The 19,755-nt window shown below is 47.4% G+C and overlaps 1 protein-coding gene across 3 annotated transcripts in view; it reads left to right on the top strand.

The window, feature by feature from the left end:
- The window catches only part of FLI1 (Fli-1 proto-oncogene, ETS transcription factor), a 126,991-nt gene that overhangs the window by 84,243 nt on the left and 22,993 nt on the right, over positions 1-19,755 (top strand). For all 3 annotated transcript variants that reach the window (XM_061166749.1, XM_061166757.1, XM_061166739.1), the window contains exon 5: positions 8,323-8,388. In XM_061166749.1, the coding sequence (XP_061022732.1) occupies positions 8,323-8,388 (66 nt within the window). The remainder of the gene's footprint in view (positions 1-8,322; positions 8,389-19,755) is intronic.

Here is a 19,755-nt window from a genome sequence, read left to right as displayed (position 1 = left end):
GCCCGCTGTTACCTACACACCCTTCTCAGCTAAACAGGAAGAGTAGCAAATGCTACGTATGGGTTAGGATCTGTTGGAGACTCTCCTGGCAGAGTGAGAAGGAAAAGAGCTTTGGAAAGGGAGAATCTGTAAAAGAAAAGGCGCAGTTGTCCAAAGGATTTATCCAGTATGAGGATTTTCTAAAACTAAGCCCCGTCAATTTGATATGAATTTCATTTGATATGAAATATACAAAGAGATAGGAACAGAATTTTGATAAACCCACTAATAACCTCAGCCTTAACTCTTTACCAGAAAAATGTAAGTCATTCAGTCACGTCCAACTCTTTGTGACCCCATTGGACTGTATAGCCCGCCAGGCTCCTCTGTCCATGGAATTCTCCAGGCAAGAATACTGGAGTGGGTAGCCATTTCTTTCTCCAGGGGATCTTCCCCACCCAGGGAATGAACTTGGGTCTTCCGCATTGCAGGCAGATTTTTTACCGTCTAAGCCACCAGGAAAGCCCCAAGCAGGTGGAACATCGATAACCCCAAGTACAAAAGGACTGTTCTGTGACCAGAACAGATGGTCCTAAGGTGGGGAAGTGGAAGCTACAGGAGAACAGATGTGGTTCATCCTACAAGGGGTTTTCTAGTAGTCAGTCCTGCCCGAAGATCCACCAGCAGCCTCAGGATGCAAGGTTTGCTGTCTGCGGTCAAGGCTGCCAGGGGTTCAGCCTCACGGTGAAGGAGGTTGGTGATTGGAAAGCCCCTTTAAAACTGAAATCCTTGGACAGCGTTTAAAGCCCGCTTTTCCTGGTCTCCTGGGCTCTGGGTGTTAGTTCTCATTTGTTTTCCGTGTTTAGTGTATCTTCAGCTCGCCATTCCTGGAACCTTCTATCTCCTTCTGCACCAGGGTACCCTGCGGGGTGGGGTGGGGGGCAACACACACTGGCTGTAAAAACGAAGAACTTTTAAAATGCCTTCGGAAGTTTCCACTGGTGCCTCAGGGCTCCCCGGTCACCCCTCCGAGGCGTCTGGTAGGCAGTGGGATTGTGTGGGTGATGCAGTGTATGTTAACACCAGAGGAATTACCTCATGTCTGAGTCTTGCTGCAACATGAGGTCAGCCCAAGAAATGATCGTTTCAAAAAAGGGGGCAATTTTCCACCCAGTCTTTCTGAGCTTTGGAGAATGAGCATTTTCTAACAATCCGTATTTCTGTAAGTGTTTATAGGATTTTTTTAAGGAAGCATCTTTGCACAGAGTCCTGCAGCGATGCTCGCTGGGCAGGGCGGGGGTGGAAGTGGGCACAGCGAAGCTGAGCGTGATGCGTGACCAGGAGAGACCGCCAGAGAAGCAGAAACACTGACCGATTCTGCCGTTCTGCACCTCCTGGCCTCATACAGCGGACGGTCTAGGAATCGCTGGTCCCTTTTCTTTGTTTGTGGGAGGAGAGATGGACGGTCGTGAGGACAGTGACTGTGGGGCCCTTAAAGGGCCCAGTTATCAGATTCCCTTGATGGGGAGTGTTCAAGCACATTCTGACTCATGTGAGTGCTTTGTGTTTTAAGTCACTTCAGTCATGTCCAACCCTTTGCGATCCTATACTGTAGCCCGCCAGGCTCCTCCATCCATGGGATTTCCCAGGCAAAATTACTGGAGTGGGTTGCCATGCCCTCCTCCAGGGCATCTTCCCAACCCAGGGATCGAACCCAGGTCTGTCCTGTCTCCTACGCTGGCAAGCAGATTGTTTACCATGAGTACCACCTGGGAAGCCCTGACTAATGTGGGGAGATGCCATTCATGCCATGTGATCCCAGCCCCTGCCGTCTGATGGGTCCATAAACATACCCAGGTCCTCGCTAGGACTTCCTCTTGCAGAAGAACCCAAGCCACAGACGCTGAAGCAAAACCAGCCTCTGCTCAGAAGGCCCAGTAGTTAAACGTGGTGGTCATGGATAAACCATCCAGGAGGGTTCCTGTCGGAGGAGAGCAGATAACAAAGAGCAGAGGGCTGAGCAGCCTGCGCAGAAGTGGAGGCCAGACAGGTTAGTTTGGGGGTTGTAGGTAGCAGAGCATGAAAAAGGATGGATTTCTTCTTTCCTTCTCAAAATATTTCTAGACGTTATAAAAGATAGCCCCAAAGCAATAAAAATATGAAATTTCCAGAAAGGAACTTAGGAGCAGTGCAAATTCCTAGAGCTGAGTGGAGATGAACAAACCACAGATAGGATATAATGTTGGGTGAAACAGCAAAATATAAAGGGGTCTGTGCAGAGATAGAAAACCATGTCAGCCTGCAAAAGTGAAAATTACTTGTATTAAGGTTCAAAAAAACTTGCCCCAGCATAGCCTTGTAGTCTGGAGGCCTTTTGAGGACTTTAGGCTTAAAATGATCCCCTATCATGGAAATAACTTTAGATTCTTGCCTCTTTTTCATTGGTGTCTAGTCCCTGGGACCCCTGGTGGTGGGTGGTCCACTGAGACCCCCACAGGAGGTCATGTTTGTGGTGACTGTCCCCTTTGAGTATTGTGGGGAACTCCCCAGGGCCCAGGAACTTGTCTTCAAACACTGCTTTGTTTTCCCAGACTTGTTTCCAGTGGATGTTTTGTGTGGAGGCAAGGAGGCCAGCCCTCAGGGAAGAGGCCAGGAGATGGGTGCTAATTCCTCATGTTTTGTCATCTGTCCTTTCATGGAGGAGGGGATAAGGTTCAGACAGTTCCACTTTGGCAAGGAGGTGAAAGGAAAACAGCTGAGCTTCTCAGCACAGAGGGAGGAAGCACTGCAGGACTAAGGAACGTGGATGGAAGAGAGTCAAAGGCCTTGTAACTTAGCCTCGGTCAGAAGACTATAAAACAGTGGAACCTCTCAGAAGTCTGTGAGCTTTCTGGACTTTAATGGAAGAAAAGACAAGGTTGAATTAAGAAGCTCCCCAGTGACTCAGTGGCAAAAAATCTGCCTGCCAGTGCAAGAGATGCAGGTTTGATCTCTGGGTTGGGAGGACCCCCTGAAGAAGGAAATGGCAACCCACTCTAGTATTTTGCCTGGGGAATTCCATGGACAGAGGAGCCTGGTGGGCTACAGTCCATGGGGTCAGACAGGACTTAGTGACTAAGCAACAGCCACACATAATATTTACTCTTTCACAAAAGGTGCTTGAGTATTAATTTGGGGGTCAGGGAGAGGAGCTATGCTTTCAAATTTTATAAACCAAGTTTCAAATTAAAATGTATTTTCCATGGTGGAGAAGAAATATCAGTGTCCTAAGCACTGCCTAGCGTGCTAGGATGTACCTGGCCTGCCCAGAGGCTCCTGTTCTCCTTACCCTGGTTTTTCAGCCAGCCTGGACGAAGTGGCTGTACCTCCCCTCCATAATGTCACCCACTCTTGAAATGGGAGGACAGGTCTGGGGAGATGCCCACAGTGCTTGGGATCATTCTACTGTCCCCTGGGGACACCAGGGCTCATACTGCATCTGCCCAGGTGTCATCCATTTTACGGGGACAAGATGCCCCCTTCTGGACACCGTGGACAGCTAATTATAAATTCCCATTTTAAAGCCAAAGCCACTGAGGCCTGGAGTGCTTCAGAAATTGGTTCAAAGGCACCGAGCCTGTGGAGAGCAGCTTGGTGTGTCTAAGACCCAGGCTTCGTGAGTCCCGGGCTGCAGCCAGGCTCATGACCCCGCACTCTTAAGTCAGAGGCCAGGCCGTACAGAGAGCGCCCGCTCACCTGAGCCACCTCATCTTCCCTCTCCTGCTGTGGGGTTAGCCTCAGGCCCTGACCACACACACAGACACACCCTTGGAGGGCCAGGCCACTTTCTCCACAGCATTTTCTGTTTTCATTTGTACCCAGAGATAAATGCTTTCTGAAAAACTTCCCTGTGGCCTCCCGGAATGAGGCCGATTAGGCCAAACCTATCTGGGTGCCAGCCCTGCCATTCTGCCTTCCGCGGGGTGCTCCGCACTCTGGACCCACCAGGCGGCCCCATCAGTATCTCTCGAAGGCACACCCCGTTTGGCAGAGGCAGTCTCGGGCTGCGGGAAATGAGATTGGGTGTCATACGGCAAGATTGGGACGGACCTCAGAGGAAGTGGGAGCTGTCCCTAACGGCAATTCAGACCCAGGGCCGCTGGGGGGAGTTTGGGCCTGAAAGGTCCCCGGCGGGGTGGCTGGAGGCAGAAGAGCCTTTTTTCATTCTACGGCAAGTTGTGCTCTGTCTGTCTGCGTCTGACCTGGGAAACAGGCTAAGAAATCGCGTTGTGAAATAGTGGCAGCGCTAGAGACATGAAATATATTGGGTGACAGGGAGACCACAGCAAAGGTATCTATCTTGATTCCCATTTTTAATTTAAACTTAATGGAAAACACATTTTGCGTTTTGTGGCGCTCGCACCAGCCGCCTCAGATGTTCGGGCAAAGGTGATGGGTCCCGGCAATTAAGCGGTTGAAGTATTACCCCTTCCAGGCCGGGTCTGACCGGTGAAGGAGAACAAAAGGCCAGGTTTCCCCAGATTCAGCCGTCAGCCAGGCTGTTTCGAGCACAGAGCCTCCTTCCTCCTCCCTCCCCACCTGCACCCTCCAGCCAGAGCCATTGATGGCAACACAGAGAAAAGGGAGTCCAGCTTCAATAGGCTGGCAGCGGGGCTGGCGGGGTCTCTGCAAGGCGGGAGACAAAGCCTTTGACGCTCAGACAGTCATTGTCTCCCCTGCAGGTGCCCCAGATGAAGACCAGGTCCGTTGTGGGGGGCGGGGGGGCACGGGGCTGAAGAAAGCCCGATTGTTGGGCTCCCCACACCTGCAAGCTTCCCTCTGTTCATTTCCATCCTCTTTCAGATCCCAAATACTGTACCAGTGACGGATGGACTCGACAATGGGAAATGATTTTGTCCTTGTGCTTTCACGTGGGGAAGCCTGTTCCATTAGCAGCAGCCGCTCCGCGCTTTCCAGGGCCCCCAGTACGTAGATAAACATGGATGCCTGCATGCATGCATAAAGACATCAACAGAGAAGGCAACAAACGTTTTAATTAAAGTATTGAACAGAGAGAAGTGCAAAAATCATAAATGCACAAGTCAAGGAATTATCACAGTGTGAAGCCACTCACTCATATGAGCACCCCCATGTCAAGGAGGAGGCTGGAAGCCCCCGTGTGTCCCCTCTCCATCAACCCCCACCCCCTTCTTTCCCCAAAGCAACCACTGTCCTGATTCCAGCACCTTCAGTGAGTGCTGCCTGTTTCTTAGGTGTAGCCTGGAGGCGGCAGGTCTGCTGGTCTGAGGGCAGGTTTTGTCGATAGACCAGAATGGATACCCTGTTTCCTGGGCTTGCTGGCTGTGTGACCCTGGGCAGATTGCTTGACTTCTCTGAATGTTGATTGCCTCATCTGTATGAGGATTAAGTGAGGGAACAGAGAGAAAGCATCTGGCACACGACATCAAAGCATAGGCTTCCCTCCTCGCCGCCCAGCCTGTTTCCTCTGACCAGGTGGCGTTCACCACACACAGAAGGGGCCCCAAAGCAGGAGGGAGAAGTCCCAAGCCTCGGAGTGAGAGGCTGGGCTCCAGGGAGGACCTTCCTGCCTCCAAATGAATTCCTTTAAGGGAAGAGTGTGCCTTGCCACTCTCTGTAGCCTGAGGAACTGGCTAAATAAACTGGTTAAATGAAAACAGGAGGAGAGAAGGAAAAGTTGGTCCCTTGAGAAGGAGGTCAAACTCCCCGAGTCAGCCCTCCACGGGCAGGCAGGCAGCCTCTCCTTCTAGGGGGGAAACGTGAACCAAGAACAGTCTTCAGGGTAGAATCCTTCTCCGGGGTTACCATGAAATATGTATTTCATGGAGGCTTTGCCGAGGTCAGACGACTCTTTCTGTAGGCTTTCTGGGAGTTTCCTGTGGAATTCACGTGTGCCCAAAGAAGAACTTTCACCAAGGGGAGAATTTAATAAATGCGGTTTATCTAAGCTCCGTGCTCTCTGCTGCATCTGCACTAATGACTCAGGCAGTTCAGTCCTCTGAGACCATCATTTTTCTTTATTTGCTCCAGCCATGAGGTTTCCGCCCGAGGCAGAGAATGTCGGGGACAGAGAGGCAGACATTCTTGGTCTTACTCGGGAGACTGTTTTCGCTTCCCTTGGAACGTTTGCTTTCTTTCTCTAGCCTCCTTCCTATCATGGAGGGTTACTTCTTATTGCAGCAGAACTCATTCATAACTCTAATTCCAGAGGACAGGACAAATGCCCAGCGAGCTCTTTTATAAAGAGTTTATTGTGTGTCATTGTGGTGTCTGCGGGAGAAGGGATGTAAAAATAATCGTGCTAGTGCCTAGCATGCTTTGAACACTCATTGTGAGCCAAGGTCTGTTGTGAGCAGTTGTGTGTATTACTTTATTCAGTCTTCACAACAATCATATCAGGTAGGTGTTATTATTATCCTGTTTCATGGAGGAGGAGCCTGCGGCTTAGAGACATGAGGTAGATTGATGGAGGTCACCAGGCTGGCAAGTGGTGAGAGGCAGGTCTGACTCTAAACTCTCATTCGTATAAAGATCTATATTAGATGAAGTGTAAAAATCACTTTGTGCTCGACTTCTTTGAGAATGGAATAACCAAATGCATCCGGTTCTCGGATATTCCAGGCACGTGACTGCCTTCTTTCTAAAAGTATCTCCACCTAGCCACGCTTTGGCACAGAACTGTCTCAATCCCACCAGCATCCCTCTCTACCTTTTTTTTTTCTTTTTTGCCTGGAACCGTTTCAGAGCTGAAAGGCATAGTTGCCCAAGCCCAGAGTCAGTGATTCTAGCCAGTTGGATGGTTCTTCCAAAATTTTCTTGGTCGCCCGGCCTGAAAGGGCCCACGGCTTCTCTGAGGCACACAACCAAACGCCCACGTCTGGGCGAGGCAGGCGCTCCACTCCATGTCCCTTCCGTGACTTGAGGCTAAAAATAGGAATGTCTGGCAGCCCATTCCCTGCTCCGAGCCCTGGCACCTAAGTCGGTCCACTTGGTCCCAGGGATCAGGGAAAGGATTGTTCAGAAAGACTTTTTAGCCTCCCACACTCTTGTCCAGCCTCTCGCGTCCTTTGTAAAAACAGATTCTAGCCCTCTGGACCAAACTTCAGAGCCTCAAGGCGGAGGGCAAAAATGCCTGCATTTCCCAAAATAAAGCTCTTGGGCTTGCTGGAAACAGAGGAACAAGCCCAGTTTTAGAAATGGGCTCATTTGCTCAGTCATGTCCAACTCTTTGTGACCCCATGGACTTTAGTCCTCCAGGCTCCTCCTCCATGGGATTTCCCAGGCAAGAATACTGGAGGGGGTTGCCATTTCCTCCCCCAGGGGATCTTCCTGACCCAGGGATCAAACTTGCCTCTCCAGCATTGGCAGACAGATTCTTTACCACTAGTGCCACCTGGGAAGCCTAGATTTTAAGAAAGACGGGAGAAGTTTTTTACATGCGAGGTAAGAAAAAACTAGAAAATGCCCAGATTAGTGTTTGATAAGAATAGTTCTGCATGAACATTGAATTTTAAAAGATTCTATATTAGCAACCTTCAATGACAGGAAATTCAGTGTATTATGGCTTATGTCTAGTTGTATTCTCTTAGACGTGAGTAAAGGGAGACTAAAGTTGCTCTGAGGAGCGTTGCCACCCCCACCCCATTCCCAGCTTCCAGCACTCTCTCCACCAACGTGACCATCCAAGCTCCTCTCCCACCTGTCCACCCAAAGGACATCAGAGCAGGAAGGACCTGGCCAGGCCTCTCCTCCAAGGCATGGGAGTGCAAGTAGCAGCCAAATCTGGCCAGCATTTGCTCGTGGACAAAGCAAACAGAGAGATGTTCCACAGAGGTGGTATTCAGCCCACAGAGACTGAAATATTTACTATCTGGCCTTGATAAAATGTTTGCCAGTGCTGCTTGCAGTTCAAGATGAAGAAATCAAGGTGCAGACCAGTAAAGTCCCTCATTCATGGTCACACAGGGAGTCAGTCGCAGGACCAGGACACTGTCTGCAGCTGTGTGTCGCTGCTGGGTTATAGTGTGGACCCAAGAACTCCAGATCCTTAATCATGGCCACTGCAAGGGCCTGTGTGTGACCCACCCACGAGCAGTCTGTCCTAGCTTCCTCGGACCCTGACTCCAGGAACCTGTGACAGTCTTGCATGATTGGCCCCCCAAATGGCTGGCATTAACTTTTTCTTTCTCTCAAGGAGTTGTCTGTCCCACCATCCTTCTCCCTGTCTCCTCTGCTCCCCAATTCATTCTCATCCATCCCATTTCCTGGTCTTGATCTCGGAAGTTTGTCTGGGACACAACCTGATATTTTTGCTTCACCTTTCAGGTTCACTGTTGGCCTATAACACAACCTCCCACACGGACCCATCCTCACGGCTGAATGTCAAAGAAGGTGAGTGGTTCTCCTAGGCACATAGAATTGTAGAAATGACCTCTGTACCAGTCCAGCACTGTCTGTGATGGGAAGACTGGGGTGGGAAACCTCAAGTGTGGGCCCCAAGTCTCTTGTCCACTCAGCTTTTTTAGAAACCTAAGCTGATCCCCTTCGAGCTGCTCATTGCAAAAACATGACAGGGGTGTAAAATACCTTGTGATAATATCATAAAAATACGACCTGAACCTGTTACTCCATGAAAGAAAAAAAGCCTGTTGCTCTTGGAAGGAAATGGATGCTACTCACTTTCAAAGCTGAAAGGCAGGGGCTTTCTCTGTTGAAGGAAATGAAGTGAAGATTTTGAGGATTCTTGCCATGTCACATTTTCAGGGGTTTTTCGGTAGGATATTTTAGCACTACCAATTCATTTTTAAAGTGCTTACTTGGGGATATGGTCTAGTTCAGTTGGTTTGGTTTGGTTGAGAGAGAAAGAAAATCATCTCAGCAAATGGTTTTCGCTGGTGAGGGTTTTAACAAACATTATAGTACATTTCTCATCGTCTCTATTTGTGGAACAGTATTGTGGAGATTTCCTGCTCCAGATGCTGTTAAATTCTGGGCGTTTAAACAAGTGAATAATTCATAGTACCTGGTTTAAGGGAGAAAAAAATGTGAATGAAAAAATATCTGCCCGAGGCAAAAGAAAAATTTCATGGGGGAAGGGCATTTTGAGTGGGGCCTTGAAGGATGAGTAGGAGTATGATGAGCACTCTCTTCCTTGGCTCTGTCTCCTTCAATACTTTTCCTTTAATGCCCATCTGCCACATAGAATTAATGAAGGCAGAAGTTGTTGATATTGGTTGCGTGGAATTAGCACAGCATAATATTGCAGAGAAGCATAAGGCTCTTCTACAGGAAGAATCTTACAGACCATTTAGTTCAAAATTGTCATGGAGGAAACAGACCCAGTGAGCTTGGGTGTTTTGACCAAGTTCACACCTTCTATCACGTGAGACTTCCTGTTTCCTGTTAACAATTTATAATCAGATGATGACCAGACAGTTCTGTGGAGGAAGTATTCAACCTAATGAATCTGTGAACTTTCCTGGTTTTCTGCAACTTTCTTCACCTCCTCCCCCAGCCTGGGCCAGTCCTATTTATGCTACTGTTTTCTTCCAAAATCAGAGTTCCTGGCTTTTGCCATAAAAAACCTGAAGTCATATTGACTCACTGTGCAGTCCAAGCCACATTTTATTAGGTGACCCACTTAACCGTCGCGCTGCAGACGTCCATAAAAGAGAAAATGTGCTACCATGACAAACACATTAGACTGAGGTCGGAACACCTCTGGTTTACTTTGGGGAAATCACTTCATGCCCCGAACCTCAACTTCCTATCAAGTAAAAGGGCCAAATTAAGCCAGTAAGAGGGCTTCCCTGGTAGCTCAGTGGTAAAGAATCGGCCTGCAATGCAGGAGACTGGGATTCGATCCCTGGGTTGCGAAAATCCCTTGGAGAAGGGAATGGCAACCCACTCTAGTATTCTTGCCTGGAGAATCTCATGGACAGAGGAGCCTGGCGGGCTACGGTTCACAGAGGCTCAAGACAGTTGTATACACTGCGGCACACAGGCAAGCCAGGACGAATCCTCCCTGACTTTGGAGTTCTTGGGTTTTAAGGAGATCACCCTGCAGCCCCAGGTGAGGTTCTGCTTCCATCCAGGGTCCCCCCTCTGCTCTGATCTGGTTTGCTTACCGAGCTTTCATTTCACACGCAGGTAGGGATCCACTTCTTGCAAGGAAGGAGGAAGAGAGGGAGGAAGGAAAGAGTGAAAGAAAGCAGTCAGGAGACCCCTGAAGCTCGTGCAGGGCTACAGGCTGAGACCTGCTGATGACAGCAGGACTAACCAGTGAGACTTGTGGGGCAGACGCAGTGAGAGGAATCCGATATTGGACTTTAAATACAGATTTCTGTGAAGAAGCAAGTGTGTCTGGGTTGAACTGATTATTGACTGATTATTACTGCGCTGGTTATAGACTCATGACTCCTGCAGGGGTCTTAGCGCTCAGCCTGTCCTCTACCTGCACTATGCCCCTTCCTTTCCTGGGTCCTTTTGTGTCTGTACAGTGCCGGGGCCGGGCCCTCTGGGGCTTCTGCAGGAGCAGCTCCTCTTCTGAAATGAATGAACTGCGGTCTCCAGGCAAGCGAGCGCTGCCAGACCCTCAGTCAGGTGGCGCCGGGCATTTATCTCCCAGCATTGGCCCTGGTCTCCGGAGACGTCTGCGCTTTGCAGGTGCATCTTTTGTCCACCCGTAAAGCTTTCCACTTGAGATGTCTTGCTGCTCCAGCGGCTCCCCCCTCAAGAGGTGGTCCGAATCTGTCTAAATGGCCCATGGTCCACAAAACAAAAGTACATTAGCAAGACAAAGCTAGCCACGCTCCTCGCTCCCTCCCTTTCACCCTCCACCCCACCCCTCTCTCTTCTGCTTTTCTCTAAGAGCAATCTTGAGTTCTTAAAATTTTAAATGGAAAAATAAAGAGAAGGCATGGTGCAACCTTAGCTCCGCCTTCTTTGAATAAGGCACACACACAACCCCAAAGAAACCCAGAGTCGTTCAAGAGATCCGGAGCTCTGTGTGTATGTGTGAGTGTGTTTCACAAAGGACAGGTGCTGGCATCAGGCACAAAAGAAAGAAGTTAAGGAGATGAACGCTTCTGTGAATGCTTCTTCACTGTGCTTATCCAGTGAGAATGCCTTTTTACATTAAAATGGCATAATCACTCTTCCAGCTTGTCCCTTGAAAACTGTTGTACTCTCTAAGGGTTATTGGTGCCCAGGAAGTAAGACTAGCTTTTAAACATCAATTTGTAACAGTCTTTAAGCTTCTTTTAAGTTCTTGTTGTTGTTGTTGTTGTTTTTGATGTGGACCATTTGTAAAGTCTTTATCGATTTGTTACAATTTTGCTTCTGTTGTTCATGTTCTGGTTTTTTGGCCCCAAGGCATGTGGGATCTTAGCTCCCCTACCAGGGATCAAACCTACATCCCCTGCATTGGAAGGCAAAGTCATAACCACTGGACCGTCAGGAAAGTCCCTAAGCTTTTTAAAGTTAAGTATTCTGTGGTCACAGATTGGACCCAGCTAGAACAATTATGCTCTCTCTACCTGTTACCAAGGCTAATGCACTTAGAAAATAAATTAGAATGGAAGCAATTGTTGAGACAATGAGATGGTTAGCTAGCATCACTGACTCAATGGACATGAACTTGAGCAAATTCCAGAACATAGTGAAGGACAGGGAAGCCTGGCATGCTGCAGTCCATGGGGTCACAAAGAGTTGGACATGACGTAACTCCTGAACAACTGTGACAGTTGTTACCTGTTGGCAAGAGCAGCCTCCACCGTCCCCTGTCCGGGACTTTGCAGTGCCCCAGGCGCGCTCACAGGCTTTGCCTCTGCTTTTAAGTCTGGCAACGTCCCGCGAGGTAGACAGAATCAGCCCTGTTTTTCAGACAGAGAAACTGAGGTTCAGGACTGTTAGTGGTTACTTGAAAGACACACAGCTATTTAACAGCAGAACAAGGATTCAAACCCAGGTTGTAGGATTCAGAATCCCTTGCATCAGATCGTCCTCCTGAAAAACACAGCATTTCCCTTCTAGTTGGCTTTTCATAAAAGCAGCACCTTGTCTAACTGTAGTGTGGGTGGAGACTTGAATTTTTTCCATTATGTTTCTCTATCCCTGCAGTTTTCTCACTATCATCTCCAACCACATCCATGCGTTGTCCTCTCTTCCCAAAAGTGACTTCATACAAAGCCCCCGCTTGGCTTACTCCCTCGTCCTAACTGAGCAGAGAATGAGCTGGAGAACTTCGTAAAATAACTGATGCCCTAGGACAAATATTGTATGACTCCACTCACAAGCAGAACTTTAAGCCGACAAATTCATAGAGACTAGGGAAGTAGCAGGGTGGTTGCCAGGGGCTAGAAGGAGGGAAGAATGGGGAGTTATTGTTTAATGGGCACATGGCATTTCAGTTTGGAAAGATGAAAGAGTTCTGATAATGATGATGGTTGGACAATGTGAATGTACTTAATGCCACTGGAATGTACACTGAAAGATGAGCAAAATGGTAAATTTTATGTAACATATGTTTTACTACAATGAAAACTGCAAAAACACATGAAAAAATGTTCAACATTGCTAATTGTTAGAGCAAGGCATATCAAAACCACAGTGAGGTACCACCACACAACAGTCAGAGTGGTCATCATCAAAAAATCTACATCTGCTGGAGGGGATGTGGAGACAAGGAAACTCTCCTACACTGTTGGTGGGAACATAAATTGGTACAGCCACTATGAAAAACAGTATGTAGGTTCCTTAAAAACTAAATCCAGAGCTACCATATGATCCAGCAATCCCACTCCTGGGCATAAATCCAGAAAAGACAAGAACACTAATTCAAAAAGATACGCACACCCCAATGTTCATAGCATCACTACCTACAATAGCCAACACAGGGAATCAACCCAAGTGCCCATCAACAGATTAATGGATAAAAAAGATGTGATATATATACCATGGAATATTAGCTATTAAAAAAGAATGAAATAATGTCATTTGCAGCAACATGGATGGACCTAGAGATTATCCAACCAAGTGAAGTGAATTGGTCACAGAAAGACAACTATATGATATCGCTTACATGTAGAATCTAAAAATAATATAAATGAATCTTTTTACAAAAAAGAAACAGATTCACAGGCATAGAGAACAAACTTGTGGTTACCAAAGGGGAAAGGGATAAATTAGGAGTATGAGATTAACAGATGCATACCAGTATGTATAAAATAACATCAGGAATTTACTGTATAATAATCCCAATTTATCCCTTCCCCTCTGGTAACCATAAGTTTGTTTTCTATGTCTATGAATTATATGTATGTGTGTATATATATCCATACTTATGCATATAATCTGAATATATATTATATAACTGTAAAAAAATACTGGAAAAATCAAAATAAAAAATGTTTTAAAATACTGATGCCCAGGTCCCAAACACAACTTACTGATTCAGAATCTCTAGGAGTGACAGGTGGGATTGGGAATTTTTTCAGGCTCTTCAGGTTACTCTTAAACCTGTAGCCACAATTGAGCAGTGCTGTCCTGTAGGGTAGACATGAACCAGAAAGAAGAAATGGAGACCTATCTCCTAGCCTCCCAGGTTTTCTTGGAGACACACTGAATGGTTGATCTTGATCTTTCCTGGGCCCAAACCAACCTTGAAAAGGAAGGGCAGGACCTCCTGGTGTACTTAGGGGAGAACAGGTTGACTTGACCACAGGAATATTTGTTCTTTTTCATCCTTGTCATTGATGAGGTTGATTTTTATTGATCTTGACCTGAGCTTTACCTGAGTCCATCACTTCAGCCCTCAGAAATCTCTTTCTTATAAGTTCTCACCATGTGTATCTAAATAGTAAGTGGGAAACTTCTCTGGTGTTCCGCTGGTTTAGACTTCATGCTTCCAAAGCAGAAGGCGAGGGTTTGATCTCTGGTCGGGGAACTAGGATCTCACCTGCCACAGAGTGCAGCCAAAAATTTTTTTTTTTTTAAATTAGTGATTGGGATTGGAGTTGGCAACCTGATTTTATCAGGAGGGCACGGGGGTTCTGGAAGTTAAATGGTTGTTTTGAGCACATAGTGACCAAGGGCTCACTCAGCCTTGTCCTCTGACCTCCATGCCCAGACCAGGGGCGAGTGTGTCTGTCCTGGATGCAGGTCAGAGCAGCCCGGCCCTGGGCCCTCCCAGCGCATCCCCTGAAATGCTGCCTTGCATCCTAAACCCCCATGTCCTCAGCTCCTTGTGCCGGATCCATTTAAATGCCTCTGACTCTCCAAAAGTCGGAGGATACTGAGCTCGTTGTTTACGAACTCCTGGAACTCATAAACCAAAAGCCCAGCCCATGGAGCCTGAGCCTCTATCCTCAGCCCGGGAAGCCTTTCAGGACCTGCTGTGGAATGCAAACTGCTCCTCCTCCGTGTGGGTCGCTGGAGGCCTGCGGAACAGCCCTGGCCTGCCGTCACCTGAGCTGATGGATAAAAAGTCTGTCTGCTTGCACGCTGAGTGTAGGAGAGAGAGGGGGAGAAACCAGCCTTCCGCATCCTTCAGAGTGAAACGCCTAACCAGTGCTGAAGATCATGCTAAGGAGAGCCCTGCTGGCTCGAGGAGATTTCCAGATGGTGGGGCCTGTGTTGAAGCCAGCACCGTCATTCTGCAGACCCTCATTGTTTGCTGATCAGTTGCTGGTCTGTTATCTCATTTGCACCTCTCACCCTCCATCCCTGTGAGCTGGAAGGGCTGTTATTATTATCACCCTGGATCTGCAGATCATGGAAACTAGGCACAGAGAGGTTATAGGGTTCACTTGAAGTCACCCATGTCTTGGGACAGAGCAGGAATCAAACGTAATGTCCCTATTGTTCTTTCCTCCCTCTGGTCTGCTTCTCCTCTAAGTATTCAAGCATCTGACGCCTTTAAAAAAATGTTTATTTTATTGAAGTATCATTGATTTACAATGTTGTGTTAATTTCTGCTATATAGCATAGTGACTCAGTTATACACATGTGTACAATCTTTTCATCTTTCCCATTACAACTCATCACAGGATATTGAATATAGTTCCCCGTGCAATATGGAAGGACTTTGTTGGTTATCCATTCTTTATCTAATAGTTTGCATCAAGCATCTGACATTTTAAACAATCTTTAATTGATGCTTTCAATTTCCCCAAAGCAGGTGTTCATCTCATATTTCAGCCTTGTAGCATATTGGTTTAAAACTCAGGCTCTGGGCTCAAGCTAGGTGAACTTGGTCAAGTCATTTTCTTTTTTCTACTTCGGTTACCTCATGGGTAGAATGAGGACAGTCTTAAGGCCCCTTCAGGGGTAATATCATATGCATAAATTTTTTACCAGGTATCTGACACAGCAGTAAGCATTCAATGTCTTAGCTCCATGAATTACAGTAGTAATTGGTAGTATTATCACAAAATCATCAGAATACTCTTGCGGGATTACCACCTATTGACATAATGCCTGGGGTTGTGAAGGACACCATATTAGATGGTATGGTAACAATGGTAGATGAGATGGCCAAGGTGTTTAAAATCTCAGCAGGGAGATTTGCATGTGGAATGATTAAGGAGTAATATGAAACTGCATCTGATCAAATGGAAAAATGCATGCAACCTACAAGAAGATCCCTAAGAATAATGTGGAGATGGAATCATTCAGTGTTAAAGTGAACCATTCACTCTGAATCTTTCATGGGACAGAGGTAGTATGAGGCCAGAGAAGGTGTGGGTCCTCCCAAGACCACACACAGGGTGAAGAGCTTCACCTGGGACCTTAGTCAGAACTCGTGCACTCCTCTGCCCATTCACACATTTCTTCATATTTTAAGAACCTACTATGTATGGGATGCCAGACTGAGCCTCAGAAATGTGGTACCCAGCCAGCTACCCTCAAAGCGTTGTAGTCAGAGACAGATGGGCCAGTACGTCAATGCTATGTGTTGTTTATGGCTGATACAACACCACGTCTCACCACTTCCCCCTGCATTTTCAGCCCCTATGGGGTGTCCTTCATGATTTAATGATAGAGATTGTAATGAAAGATGGGAGAAGATCTGGAAGGACCCAGCATGGTGGCATGGAAATGGGTATTGAAGAAGAGAAGGTGGGCATCAAAGACACCAGTCAGCACATCTGGGTCTGTCCTGTGTGGGGGCTGCATGTGCACAGGCTGGGTTTGGGGGACAGGACCCAGTGGTCTCCCCCGGTGTGCCTGAATGTGCCCCGTGAGAGCACCGAGGTCAAGGTTTGTGATGGGTGCATGATAGGGGAGGCTTGAAGAGGGACTCTCGGTGGTTTCCATGAAACCAATAGACAGGTACAGTCTCACTCTGTGAGAAGGAAGCTTAGCAAAAGAACCAGGGATTTTCTTCAACGTAGTCGGGGCGAAGAGGGGACATGGGTGGATGCGGGGGAGAGCTGAAGTCAGACTGGCTGTGAGTTCATGCCTGTTAAAGCCGAAGGGCCCTCCTTGGTGCAATACATCTTTCTCTCTGCTTTCCTACATCTTTGACATTTTCCATGATTTAAAAGATGCCGCAAGAAGTTTTGCTTTGACGGAGAAGATGTGGATGCATGCAGAATATTGATTCCCGTGCCCTGTGTGTGTGGCTGTGAACAAGGGTAGCAGGTTAGGGGTTCAGCGTAGGGGTGGGGTCGAGGCAGCATCCTGAGTGAGAGTCTAGGCGGGGTGAGCGTGTGTTTGGCGGGGCCTTGGGTCTGTGCGCGTTGCCCTGCACGGGGTTGGTCTGGAACACGTGTGCCTGAAGGAAAAGGCCAGTAATGCTGTGAGGTAATGGCCTGTTATTTTTAGGGAGTAAATAACATCTCTCATGGAGCAGGTTATGTGGCTCCACAGGCTCTGTCTGTGTCCGCTAACGTGCACTTAAAACGTGAGGGTATCGAGGCCTCCCGGGAGGGCCTGTTAAGAACTTTGTCATTATATGTTTTTCCTTTATGATGAAATAGCCCTAATCCATTTTTAGCAAGGATGATTGCTGAGTGCATGTGTGTGTGAGTGTGTGTGAGTGTGTGCTATTTCTGCATCCAAAGGCAAGATTTATGATTCTAGAACAGACGGTAGCTTGCTCTCTGTTTTATTTTTTTAAAATTGTTTTCCTTTGAAATTCCAGAGTTAATGTTTTGTCTACTTTCGATCTGACCCTCTTTGGAGAGCTGCATGTTGTGTGTGTGTGTGTGTGTGTGTGTGTGTGTGTGTGTGTGTTTTCACCAGCGAGAGATTGAGAGAGGGAGGAGAGAGAGAGAGAGAGAGAGAGGGTTGGAAACAAAGAATCTTTGTCTGTAAGCTGGAGCAGGCAGGAAACCCCAGTCCCCAGAGACCTGAGCCAGCCAGCCCTGTCCTGGAGTCAGACTCCAGCTCTCGAATTCAATTTGACAGCTTGTCTGGGACACTTTCTAAGTAACCATTACCCTTCCTTTCTCTGAGTAAAAGAACTGTTATTTTGTTCCGTGGGTGTGCTGTGTGTGCTGTTATCACATGTGTGGGTTCCACGGCAACTAGGACACGCTTTCTCTAAAATGATTGGAAACACTTAGCCCGTTTCCTCAGACAAGTGTAAATTTGTTCCAGGATAATGAAGCAAGCAACTTGCCGTGTCACACCATCCCTGTTAGAGGCAGGTAGAGATGGATTTCTCTGGGGCGTCTTTAGTTCCAGCTAAGGCAGGAACCCACTTACTTGAAGGAGCTTCTACATCTCAGGAATAATTCCAATTTTGCACATTTTATTCCTTTGAAGATTTCTTTTTTGGAACGAACATATAAACAAAGATACCTTCTGATGAACATTCCCTTCCGTTTCTGTTTGATTGATTAATTGATGACTTTTAAAGAAATCCACCATCATAGGTCTCTCTACGCTCAGAGAACAATTCCAAGGTAGGTGCATGTCAGCCCTGAGTCCTGGGGGTGGGGGGCCAGGCAGGCACGACTGGATAACCGCCGGGAGTCCAGCAGCATGCTGTCCTGTCTCCCCCAGCTGCTCACATCAGTTGACTTTGCCACAGTCACCTGATGGATTGTGAGGCAAAACCCACCTTCTCCAGGGTGTGTATGTTTGCAGGCCATCCAGGTCTGGCCATGCAGGATGGCCAGAGGCACCATCTAGGGTGGCTGAAGTCAATTCAGGGTCTAGGGCATGACAGCTTGGCTAGCAGAAGTCTTGCACACTTAAGTTCTGACTCCTCCCCCCGCCCCCAAATTGCATCCTTCAAATGTGAATGGATTCCTGTCTAGACTAGTTTCAAACCAAACTTTGAGTATTTCCTGTTCTCGCTTTGCCTAGTATACTTTCCTTGGTTGTCTCACCCCCACCCAATCCACAATCTATAAGCTACTCTTGACGGTCCAGGTCAGATGATGTCTCCTCAGCCACCCCTGCCCCATGGCACCTTGCTTGTGCCCACTGTCCTCCCAGGACAGCATCCCGATAGTCTAGCCAACAGCCTTTGGTCTTGTAAGTCTTGAAGCATCTTGTAGGCAGGGACTATACCTTAGAAAAGGCCATTGGATAGATGGATGGATGGATCAATGGATCAATGATGAATGGATGGATAGATGAATGGATGAGTGGATGGATCAATGATGAATGGATGGATGGGTAGATGGATGAATGGATGGATGAAAATTATAGACAAAATACCTTAAACTACTCCCGAAGAGTTTACTGTAAAACTCACCCTTTGTGATGTTTCTAAAGACAAGAGTGAGGTTTTGGCCTCGGTCACTGAAGAGCTCGACTCAAGACTGCCTTTCCTTCTCTATTTGCCATAATTTCCCCTTCATTTGACTCCAACATGATTCCTTCCAGGCAGAAGTAGAGGGAAGAGCCTGCTGAGAACCAATTTCAGTCACAAGGTGATGGCTCCATGTTACCCTTTTGCCCATTTTTTATTGGCTTAGACTCCCCTTGGAGGCCCTTTAGATCTGGGTCCTCTTGCTATGGGTGATGATGAGAAAGAGGCCAAGGGCAGAACCAGAACAAGGGAAAGTCATGTTGCAGGAAAGGTTAACTCCTGCTCATTCAGACCTCCTTTCCTGACCTTTATTATCACCCCTTCCCTTGTCCCATAACTATAACAGCTACCATTCACTGAGGGCTTGTGCTAAGAACTCTTCTATTCACTTCATCTTTACATTTCATAATCACCTTATGTAGTCGGTACAATTATTATTAGGACTTCTCCGATGACCCAGTGAGTAAAGAATCCGTCTGCAATGTAGGAGACATAGGTTCAACCCCTGGGTTGGAAAGATCCCCTGGAGAAGGAAATTGCAACCCACTCCAGTTTTCTTGACTGGGAAATCCCATGGACAGAGGAGCCTGGTGGACTACGGTCTAACACGTCACAAAGAGTCGGACACGACCAAGCGACTAAGCACACACACAATTATTCTTCCCATTTTGCACATGAGAAAACTGGGGCACAGATCGGTTGAGCCCAAATCATAAAGTGTAGTAGGAATTAAAGCAGAATGGAGCCCATTCCACAGTTCCCTCCCCACCCAGCAGTGACAGGCTCTATGGCTGCGTCTCCCTGTTCTATCCTCCACCCCGTAGAATGGCTCATATTTTTCAGGAAGCTGAAGTCATCTAGTTGTTAAGATGATATGATGAGATTCACTGATATCCACTATGCCCCCCACCCCGACAAATTAGGACCCTCACTTGGGTGCTCAGATCTTGCATTTCCAGAAGCATATTAGATGGCCTCACAGATGTTCT

This window comes from Dama dama, chromosome 2 (genome assembly GCF_033118175.1).
Source record: "Dama dama isolate Ldn47 chromosome 2, ASM3311817v1, whole genome shotgun sequence".
Lineage (NCBI taxonomy): Eukaryota > Metazoa > Chordata > Mammalia > Artiodactyla > Cervidae > Dama > Dama dama.
Note: the sequence above shows the minus strand (reverse complement) of the source record. Positions and strands in the feature narration are given on the sequence as shown.